General features: G+C 44.2%; 1 protein-coding gene across 5 annotated transcripts in view; it reads left to right on the top strand.

The window, feature by feature from the left end:
• The window catches only part of dnmt3aa (DNA (cytosine-5-)-methyltransferase 3 alpha a), a 64,524-nt gene that overhangs the window by 30,248 nt on the left and 22,376 nt on the right, over nt 1-11,900 (top strand). For all 5 annotated transcript variants that reach the window (XM_083790926.1, XM_083790925.1, XM_083790924.1 and 2 more), the window contains 4 exons: nt 7,853-8,065; nt 8,669-8,827; nt 9,911-10,018; nt 11,182-11,323. In XM_083790926.1, coding sequence (XP_083647052.1) covers nt 7,853-8,065; nt 8,669-8,827; nt 9,911-10,018; nt 11,182-11,323 — 622 coding nt within the window. The remainder of the gene's footprint in view (nt 1-7,852; nt 8,066-8,668; nt 8,828-9,910; nt 10,019-11,181; nt 11,324-11,900) is intronic.

Raw genomic sequence — 11,900 nt, 5'->3', positions numbered from 1 at the left:
TTTTGTGTGGCTCATTTGTGTGTGTGTGTGTGTGTGGAGTGGGGTGGGGTGGGGTGGGGTGGGGTGTGGTGGGGTGGGGTGAATCTGTGGGTTTGAGCAGCGGGTTCATGAGTGGGTCAGGGTCGGTCACGGTCATAAATGGGGCGTGGTTTAAGAGATGGCTCATTGGATAGGTCGGGGGTGAGGGGTGAGAGGTCACAGGGGGATGGGGCCCGGAGTGAAAATACTGACCAGGCCATGGGGTTCATCTAAGTTCAAAGTCGTAACTCACAACATTACGCCCCCCCCTCTCTCTCTCTCTCTCTCTCTTTCTCTCTGTCTCTGTGCATTGTGCATGTTTTCTTTCTCTCTTCATCACAGTCATATCTTCATGGTGTACATAACGTAAATTACATCACATTAAGTGCTGTTCTACTGTATACCAGGGCTCTGTGTATTGTCAGTAGGCTACAGAATTTGCAGCATAGTGCTGAGCATCTGTCTACAGCATTTGTGGACTAAAACAATGTAACGGTGACATCTGTGATGGTACTAAACATATTTTAGGTACTTTAACTTACCAGTCAGCTTTCATCCTGGCATACGTCACCGCAGTGCTTCTCAACCTTTTGTGAGCTCTGGACCACTAACATATTTTGAACAATATTGTAATGGACCACCTGACCTCCCCACAAGAATATACAGTATAGGCACATCATATTTGTTAAGAAGGCATAAGGATAAGATACTTATTTAATTTTATATATTCATATTAAAAATGTATACTTAGTTGCGCACAACTGTTCTGCACCAAAAGCTCACAATAATGCTCTGCAGTGTGCCACGTTGTGAGCTTGTAGATAGACTTTTTCTGGTGCATGACCACCCACAACAAAGTATATCAAGCCCTCAAGTCATTATTTCATGCCAACCTCCCTACGCATGCACGCACGCACGCACACACACACACACACACACACACACACACACACACACACACACACACACACACACACACACTACACCTACGGTATTCATTCAAAGATGATCTTAAATAGGATGGACTTATGCATTGTTACTTAAACATATTTGATGCTTTTAACAAAGGTACAATAAACATTTTCTCATGGACCACCTGTACCGTAATTAGGCCATGGATATAGTGGTCCATGGACTACTGGACTGTTTGAGAAACAGTGCCTTACTACAGTGATCCCCTGAGGGGCACTTCTAGAACCACTGCCTTACTGCAGCATGCTGAACACAGCCTTACTACAGTGATCCCCTGAGGGGCACTTCTAGAACCACTGCCTTAATGCAGCATGCTGAACACAGCCTTACTACAGTGGTCCCCTGAGGGGCACTTCTAGAACCACTGCCTTAATGCAGCATGCTGAACACAGCCTTACTACACTGGTCCCCTGAGGGGCACTTCTAGAACCACTGCCTTAATGCAGCATGCTGAACACAGCCTTACTACAGTGGTCCCCTGAGGGGCACTTCTAGAACCACTGCCTTAATGCAGCATGCTGAACACAGCCTTACTACACTGGTCCCCTGAGGGGCACTTCTAGAACCACTGCCTTAATGCAGCATGCTGAACACAGCCTTACTACAGTGGTCCCCTGAGGGGCACTTCTAGAACCACTGCCTTAATGCAGCATGCTGAACACAGCCTTACTACAGTGGTCCCCTGAGGGGCACTTCTAGAACCACTGCCTTAATGCAGCATGCTGAACACAGCCTTACTACAGTGGTCCCCTGAGGGGCACTTCTAGAACCACTGCCTTAATGCAGCATGCTGAACACAGCCTTACTACACTGGTCCCCTGAGGGGCACTTCTAGAACCACTGCCTTAATGCAGCATGCTGAACACAGCCTTACTACAGTGGTCCCCTGAGGGGCACTTCTAGAACCACTGCCTTAATGCAGCATGCTGAACACAGCCTTACTACAGTGGTCCCCTGAGGGGCACTTCTAGAACCACTGCCTTAATGCAGCATGCTGAACACAGCCTTACTACACTGGTCCCCTGAGGGGCACTTCTAGAACCACTGCCTTAATGCAGCATGCTGAACACAGGGACGTAGTGGAAAACACACAATACTGTATCATTATGGGTATATCACATGGTATGCTGCTAGAGTGGAAACAACACATTTGCTTCAGTCCATTTCAAACGTGTGCTGTACTACCATGCAAAATGGTCCTGTCAGCCAAGCTACAGTAAATAATTTAAAACTAGGAGTATCATTTCATATCAACCTCAACACCACCCTGTGGTCACAAATTCCAGGGCAAGAAACTCTCTCACATGCCTGACCTGGGTAGTAATCCTACTACTGGTGGTAGTAGTAGTAGTAATAGTAGTAGTACTTGTAATAGTAGTTGTACTACTACTAGGTAGTAGGTAGTAGTAGTACCGTAGTAGTAGTAGTAGCATTAGACGGGTACGGTACGTAGAGAAGACATCGTAGACTAGTATCTAAATCAGAATTACCCACATGTCTGCCTGCTGTGTACACTTGCATTCTGTACATACCTATGTACACAATTTCTGTATGTAAAATATATATATATATATACACATATATATATATATATATATATATCTACATGGACATGGAACTTTGTTTGGTTACAGGTATAGTATACACAGGAACTGAGGAACATTAACATAAGCCTTTCTCTACTACCAAGGAGGTAATGTCCATATCTGTCCACTTTTGTCTGTTAGCAGGACATCTCGAGCAGCTACGAATGGACTTGCACACATCTTGGTGAAAGGGTTGGTCCTGGGCCAAGGAAGAACTCATTAGTTGGCCAGAAGTGCGTCACAAAATGCACATAAGTTCTGAACAGAAAACCACACATGAGCTCAGGCCAGGGAGAACCGATTAACTGGTCACATGCATGATGAAGTTCTATTCAAAAAGGAGACATGGCGCCAGAGGCACTGAAACACGTTATAAACAAACTGCCACCTTTGTGGAGATCTGTACTGAAGTTAACTGAGCACATTTTGAAGGTCTGCTCTAGAATAATATGATTTTAATTATTTCTTGGCAGACCAGAAACAGGAAAGCATACAGTAAGCATACATTTTCTGTCCATAGTGAATCTACAGTGTATACTGTAGTTGGGTTGCATTTTGTGCTACTGACCTATAAAGTCTTACTTTGGAAAGGCACAAGAGAGGAGAGGAGATGAAACTAACAAGTAGATGTCAATGAAGATAGAATCATAAACCCTCAAGCTTATTTACAGGGCCGGACTTACCTTTGGGCTAGTTTGGGCTGCATCTCTCTTACTGTGATTTTATAGAGCACATTGTGAAATATTTTGCTGTAAAACTGCATTAGTGCACTACTGGCTACTAGTGGCTGCATTCATTCAGCGACTAGTTTGTCTGAATGCCTGCCTGCCTCTCTTTTCTGGGGGGCTGGGTACCCCAAAATTATGGCGAAATTAAAATAAAAAACACCAATTTTTTTTCCAGCCTCGCGGCTTTGCTGTGCGACCGAAACGCACCTCGCTGCCCAGGGGGGCTATGAAATGATGTCTAGCCCGGGGGCCCTTGGGAGGATAAATCCGGCATTTTAACCCTGAGGTCCCTATTTTTGCATGTTATTATAGGCAAAACGTTTTATAGTAGCTCTACAAGATTTTATGATTTATTTATTTTTATGTTTGCTAATAGTGTTTTATCCACTGAAATCAACAGGGCTCCACTTCATCCTCAAACAATGTTGGAGCAGATGCCTGGCAACCAGAACCAACACATTTAGCAGTATTATTATAATTGTCCATAGCTGAATAGATCAACTACAAGCGCAGGTCTTTTATTATACATTATTAAGCCAATTACAGTCAAACAGTAATATCAAAAGACTGTTTGACTGTAATTGGCACACTCACAAGACCATTTGTAATTTGTTGGGGGGGGGGACATCTTTCTGCAATGCTGACATTTTGTATTTGTATTGTTTGTGGTGGCCCCTCGGGACTTTGGAATCGTGTTCGGCTCTGCATTGTTTTTTAGACTCCACAATGTGTGATTCAAATCTGGTAGAATGGGTGCTACATTTATAATTTCAAAGCGACTTTTAGTACATAGAAATTGTATTGCCATTTTGTGAAATGGGCCCCTTCCACAACCTTTGGAAGGCAATCATAGCCAATCGGAATGGAATATGAAAAATCGGAAAGATACATGTTCACATAATCTGCATTATAGGCCAAAACATGAAGCAGACAGATATGGAACCACCATGAGGCCGATTTGAGAGAGTGTGCATGCAAAGTTTGAGTCCAGAATGGTGTCTGAGATTGGGAGTCTTTTTTGCAGAGTCTGGGAGTCGATGGTCGCTGAGGGGGCGCTTGTTTTACAGGTTAGGTTAGGTTTCTGGTGTTGCAACGTTTCGGACAATTGTCCTTCAGGCAAGATATTCTTGGAAGAATGAGTCGAAACCAAGGCTCTGCAAAATAGGCAGTCCCGTCTGAGATTAGCTGCACACCACACAGACGTGTACACACACACACACACACACACACACACACACACACGGATGGACGGACACACGGATACATGGGCATGGGTGATTGTCTTCGCCTGTTGGCCTGGTGAAAACGATTACAACAATCAAGTTTCCTTGGCAACAACAAATTTGTTGTGCTCATCAGATACAGTATTGTAGTTTTCTGTAACAACAATTCCTTGAGATTTCGACTATGAAGAGATTTATTGTTTTTTTGTTTGTTTGATATATTGTACAAACATCTCAAATGTTCTAAAACCTGTCCACAAATTTCCTTTAGAATGTGTGTGTGTGTGTGTGTGTGTGTGTGTGTGTGTGTGTGTGTGTGTGTGTGTGTGTGTGTGTGTGTGTGTGTGTGCTTTTATCTGTGTGGTCTGCGTCTGTGATCCGTGTAACAGGCTGATTAGGATTTTATGAGGTCAGGGGTCAACAGGAGCACAGAGGAGTCACCCCCCTGCCCTGGGTCACCATGAGGAGAGACCAACACTCTCTCTTTTACTGTCTCACACCCCCCTTTTCTCTTCTCTTTTCCTCTTTGTCCTCATCACTGCCTCTATTTTTATTGCTCTCACTTTCTCCCGTCTTCCTCACACATTGGTCTCTTTCAGATAGGATCTCTCTCTGCCTCAGAGTACAGTACTGCAGACAGACAGACAGACAGGATCTCTCTCTGCCTCAGATAGAGTACAGTACTGCAGACAGACAGACAGGATCTCTCTCTGCCTCCGATAGAGTACAGTACTGCAGACAGACAGACAGACAGGATCTCTCTCTGCCTCAGATAGAGTACAGTACTGCAGACAGACAGACAGACAGACAGGATCTCTCTCTGCCTCAGATAGAGTACAGTACTGCAGACAGACAGACAGGATCTCTCTCTGCCTCAGATAGACTACAGTACTGCAGACAGACAGGATCTCTCTCTGCCTCAGATAGAGTACAGTACTGCAGACAGACAGGATCTCTCTCTGCCTCAGATAGAGCAGTGTGACCCAAAAGATAAATTAGACATTCCCCCAGGACCCAAATTAGTGAAAATAGCAGATCTCACAAGCTCACAATGCGTCGCTTCGCGAATTATTTGTTTTTTATGGAATTTCTTAGATTTAAAATGTATTTATTCATTAAATTATTTTGAAAAAACTTTTTTGGGAATGTTTTTTTGAATAAAAGGACCCATAAAAATTGGTCCGTGGTCCACAAATGGGTCCCGACCCAGTGTTTGGGAACCAGTGCGATAGAGTAGCCTACAGCACTCTTTCTGCCTCATACTGTACACTATACTGTACGCAGAGAGGAAACATGTTATTGTGCATCCTCTCTCTGCCGGCCCCTTCTTCTTTCTTGCTGCATTTCTACTCTGTCAATATATTCATTTCAATCTCTAGGCACACATTATCATCAACACGCCTGTATGCGCTTTCTTAGTTTTTCTTTTGAGTGCTACCCCACACCCCAAGGCGCGCACACACACACACACACACACACACACACACACACACACACATGCTCCTGGGCTGCCTGAACCCATTGCACTGCCCCCTCCCCGCTCACTTCCTGTTTAGAGGAACAATTAGAGGATTGTTCCAACTGCCCAGGGCACTATAAGGCTGATCTGCATCCACACACTCATCTGGATGGGCCACAGAAAACATTCCTAAAAACCATTGGTCATTTTATTGTTTATGCTTCTTAGCCATACTGTAAGACAGTTGTCATCAAACCTTTTCATGTCAAGGACCCCCATATTAATATCTATTTGGCCACGGAACCACATCTGAAAATATCTGTCCCTGTGTCTGTCCGTCCGTCTGAGTACGGAAATAGCGTTTGTTGACCACCAAGTGTCACTGTTGCGCAGCCTAACACACACGCACACAGAGGCCAGGAAGGAGGGCTTGTACAGTACTACAGCACGAGTACAGTACAGCACCACTCAGTTCAGATGGGTCTGATTTTCTGTTACCACCACGCTCTGACACTGACAAAGGTTGGATAGCCGAAACGTTTGTATCTTCAGCCATATGGAGAAATAAAAATGTACCTTGTTGTCATTCTGAGTGCGACCCTTCGCTTGCCATTGTTTGTTAAAATGCTTTAAAAAACCTCAAAAATACCAAATATATGTAGGGTTAGTACTATAAGTTAGTGATTAAACTGATTTCGATACTATTAACTAATTGTGCTTAGCCCGTAGCACTTGACTAGCACTCGACGACCTTTCAGGCATATGCAAAGGCTCAACTTATGCAATGTAGATAGTTATGTAGACATAGCACTCTATACACATTTATACACATAGTTTCATTATATACATAGATATTCCACTGTTAGACGGATGTTAGGTTCGTAGCTTACGTATGATCCTTGAGGACTATTGTTTATTTATTGTGTAATTTGATGTACGTATTAACATGTCGTCCACTTACAGTTAACAGTTTTTGTATTGAGTTGTGCTTTAAATGTACTGTCATTCTGCAAACTGTTAATAAATACTTCAATCAATCGCTCTGGATTAGGAGCGTCTGCTAAATGCCTATATTGTAATTGTAATTTACTTGCAGTCAATGTTCTTAAATGCCATACCACCTTTAAGTATGTGGGAAAACAATATACAGTAAATGGCCATCTATTTTGTACTATTCCAAATGTTGCCTGTGTAACATGATGTACATGTTTTTTCTTCTGTTCACGCTCATAGTCATTTGTAAATATGATTCCACATGTTTTTACAGACTTCAGTCAATAGACCAGATGCAGAGCAGTATTTACAGGAAGAATGTCTGGGTATCTACAGTACACATATAAACTAAAATGTCTAGAAGCTATTAGAGTTCTCAAATTCTGCCCAAACCCGAATCTACCCGACCCAACCCGACGTTTTTGGGCTGGGCCAGGCCCAAATGTATGCTAATTAGTTTGGCCGGGCCAAGCCTCGGGTTCAGTAAAAACAAAAAAATCTACTACCATAAAAAATGTGTTTTAGTTGCCCCAATGGCCAAAATTCTATCGGAAAAAAAAGAAAGAAGAAATGGCAAGATGTTTTCAAGATGTTTTGGAACATTCGTAGCTTACGAATCTCTGGAACGGAGGTCCAAAGGTCCAATCTGCTCAGTTCAAAGCTTGTTGGATGTGTGACTTTGAGGACATGATAATGACCTTATCGGGTTTTTCGGCCCTGTAAGGCCAAGTTAGTGCCAAGCCGTAATTTAATATATGTCCTTGTTCATAAGGTTAATACATAATCCTGTTCCAATGCGACACTGGTGGCGTTATCTACCCGGAAGATTATGATGGTTGTGCTGATGGCATGATGATTTTGTCTATTACACAGGCTGAGAGGCGGGCTTACCGTGAGGCTGAGATGAGCATGATGGATGACCTATCAGAGGGTGACTTTCAGAAGGAGGAGGAGCCAGCCAGCCCTGTTGCCCCTCCCCCTCCGCAGCAACACACGGACCCTGCCTCGCCAAGCGTCGCCGTGACGCCCACGCCAGAGCCTGCTGCCAGAGGAGACCAAGCCACGCCCAGTGAGATGGAGTACCAGGTACTTAATCCAACTAATCCATTTAAATGATAACAAAAAAATATGGATTTTAAGGAAACTAGGGTAGGGCAATGCCCGTTGGTAACGATGTCCGTTGGGAACACATGCCCCTTCGGCTATGCAATACCCAGAGTACTTAATGCAGTACTATTATCATAGTGCTTGGTGACCAGTCTTTGACTTCATATGGCGATATACTGTATTCGTGACATCAGGTATCTCCATACATGGGCATACAAGGGTCACAGTCAGACAGACGACTGACACAGAGACAGTCAGACCAATAGAGAATCAGAGATTTCTGGATTTTTGGTTCGGTACAACCCACACACCCCGCCCTCGGGGCCTTGACAGTACACACAACATCGAACATGAAATCGATCGTTAATTATTATTCATAGATACATTTATAGATAAAGAATAGATTTTCTAGAAGATCTAACAAACTCAACACATCGTGAGGCAGGTATAACAAACTGACCATGATGATGCATCTTCTTCTGTCACTATCTTTTATGTAAATACGCACTTTCTTTTTCAACTGAACGTATGTGTGTGTGTGTGTGTGTGTGTGTGTGTGTGTGTGTGTGTGTGCGTGTACAGGATGGCAGGGGCTTTGGCATCGGTCAACTTGTGTTTGGAAAGCTTCGGGGGTTCACGTGGTGGCCAGGGAGGATCGTGTCCTGGTGGATGAGCGGGCGCAGTCGAGCTGCAGACGGAACCCGTTGGGTCATGTGGTTTGGAGACGGCATGTTCTCTGTGGTAAGAAAAGCCATAACCACTTACTGTAAACCCTATACTTGGTGGACCTGAGTCCCTCGATCAGGCCTCTATACTAGTGAGTAGTGACTTTTGAAACCCCTCAATGAAACCTGACGATCCCTGGCTGGACCACACTTTAAAAAACACTGCTACACACTAACCCAAAATGAAACGAGCACTTTCATTACAAACATTTGTGCTAAATAAACGTTCAGTTCACACATTACTTACTCTGAATATACTATACTTACTATATTCTTTGGAAATTAGTGCACATAATGACAATACCTTTAAACAAATTAAATGAAATAGTAAAAACAAGGGGGAGAGCGTTTCTTTCTTTTTTCTAAATATATTTTTAGGGGCTTTTTGCCTTTATTGATAGAGTAAGCGGAGACAGAAAGGAAACGAGGTGATGAGAGACGGGGAGTGACATACGGGCCGCTAGGCCGGCCCGGGCCCATGCTTCTTAATCGAAACAATTGCGAACCCCTACTGACAGTTTCACAAAATCTGTTGCTGAGTTATTATTGCCAGACCTCTGGGAGAAGACCAGGCTGCTTTCCCAGCAACATACAGTATCTCCTTGAGTAGGGATGCATCCACGTCCCTAACCCTAGGAACCACAATCTCTTGAACATGATGGCCTCAGGCCATCATGTTCAAGCCTCTCTGCAGCCTGCAGTGAACATTTCCTGGCATACAGTAAAATCCTTAGTGTTACTTCTTTGTTTTACTCCGAAAGTGTACCCAAATGTAACCAAATGGATCTGCTGGAAGGGTACATTTTTTCACTCTTGGAGTTACAAATGAAAAAATGAACATTAGTGATGTTTGTGATCAACAATGATACCTAATTAATGTTTGAATGTCTAAATTCTAACCATTCCATAAATAGCATTCTGTCTTTTGCTCAGAGCGAAACAAATGATAATGATGAATTAATTATCAATATAATATTCAGGGAAGACAGTTAGCCTACATTATAGTTGATGGGGCCATAAGGGACCTATAAAGATAATGGATACTACTTTCTAGTTTGGTTAGTTCTGATTACCCTCCCCCCTCTCTTTGTGTTTCCAGGTGTGTGTGGAGAAGCTCATGCCATTCAGCTCCTTTGCCTCTGCCTTCCACCAGCCCACCTACAACAAACAGTCCAAATACCGCAAGGCCATCTATGAGGCTCTGCAGGTAACGCACGCACTCACTCACTCATGATAAATGGTGCATTTATATTATCGAAACCGCTTTACATCGATTGTGCATTTTAATCACACACCATGGCGGAGGAAACCATGCAAGGCACCAACATGCTCACCGGGAGCAATTAGGGGTTCAGACAGAGAGTCTTGCTCACGGACACTCTGGGGGAGCCTGGGTTTAAACTGGGAACTCACTCACTCACTCAGGGAGGACACTCAGGGACAGAGCAGACTGTAGGAGGCTCAAGTCCTTTGGTGTGTGTAGCAAGCTACTAGTGATGTTTTACCAGTCTGTTGTGGCCAGCGTTCTGCTTTATGCAGTGGTATGCTGGGGGGGGGGGGGGGGGGGGGTGTGAGTCTACGGCTGACTATTTTCAGCCGTAGACTCACACTCCCCCCGAGGATGCACACGGAACGATACAGACTCTCTTTCATGCCAACTGCTATCAGACTATACAATGCAAATGCATAAGAACTGCCTCCCCCCAAATGGCATATTATGGTCCTTGGTGGTCCTGGTCTTGTGTGGTTATGTCCATTTGTGTCTGTTTTGTGTTCTTCTGTCTGTCCAGTAGTTTTAGCTTTTTATGTGTCACTTTATGCTGTTGTAACGCTTCAATTTCCCCTCAGGGATTTTAAAGTATATCTCATCTCTACTGCCAACTCTTTTCAGAGACAGCTTTTTGGCCTAGAACCAGAAGTAAAATCCGCAATCTTTTTTTAAGTCACCGAAAATGTAAATGTTGTAATCGCGATCAGTGACGCTTTCATTATGAGCTGTGAATAATGATCAAAAACTAAATTTGGGAAAAGAATCCGAGATAAAAGGGCTTTAAATTTTCAGTTAACATTGAAGTTAACATTGAGGGGAACTTTATCACTGACGGACCATTTCCTGTTTAGAGATCGCCTAGCAACGGAAACGCCACTAGACCGTGATCTGGACAGCGATGTCAAACAAGGAATGACGTGATGTTTTTTATATATTTTTTTATATATATATATAGTTTTGCCTTTATTGATAGGGTACAGTAATTAGACAGGAAAGGGGGAGAGAGATGGGGAGTGACACGCGGCACGCCGTCCGGCTGGCTTGGCAGCCTAGGTGCCCAGACGGTTGAGCTAACCTCCGCTTCATGTGTGTTTGCCCAGGTGGCGAGTACCAGGGCGGGCAGGCCCTCGCCCTCCGCTGATGAGGGCAGTGATGGGTTGGAGCTTCAGACCAGACAGATGATAGAGTGGGCCAATAAAGGCTTCCTACCCAGTGGTCCCAAGGGACTGGACCCCGGAGAGGGTACACGCACGCATGTGCACGCACACACACACACACACACACACACACACAATTACAATTACAATTTTGTTAGAAGAAAAAAGAAGAAGAAGTTTGGGAGCCAGGAGGGAGAAGAGTCTAGCACGTGTGGAGCATTGTGATAGCTGATCTAAGGGAGCAGGAAGGGTTCACAATTCGCACACACGCACGCACGCGCACGCACACACGCACGCACGCACGCACGCACGCACGCACGCACGCACGCACGCACGCACGCACGCACACAGGGTGGGTTTCAGCCAGGTGGCAGCTAAGGTGAACAAACATGCGAATACATAAAAAGTACACACACCACAGATCACATACAGAGACACTTAAGATGAACTCACACAGACATTCAGTACACCAAGATATAACCTTTCAGGTATTCAAGCTTCCATTGTTTTGTACTGATGCGTGAACCAGGTTCAAACAGTCTAGAGTTCAGCTTTTGTAATGAAGCTGAATTCAAGCCGTGCCTTTGCACTGTGGCATCAGACACTAATGTTTGGATGCTTTGGATGTTTGGGCCTGGTAGGGCGTACCTAAACGACCTATT

This window comes from Protomyctophum parallelum (assembly GCF_964188405.1).
Source record: "Protomyctophum parallelum genome assembly, chromosome: 19".
In the NCBI taxonomy this organism is placed as follows: domain Eukaryota; kingdom Metazoa; phylum Chordata; class Actinopteri; order Myctophiformes; family Myctophidae; genus Protomyctophum; species Protomyctophum parallelum.
The sequence above is the reverse complement of the archived record's forward strand: the minus strand, read 5'-3'. Positions and strand labels throughout refer to the sequence as shown.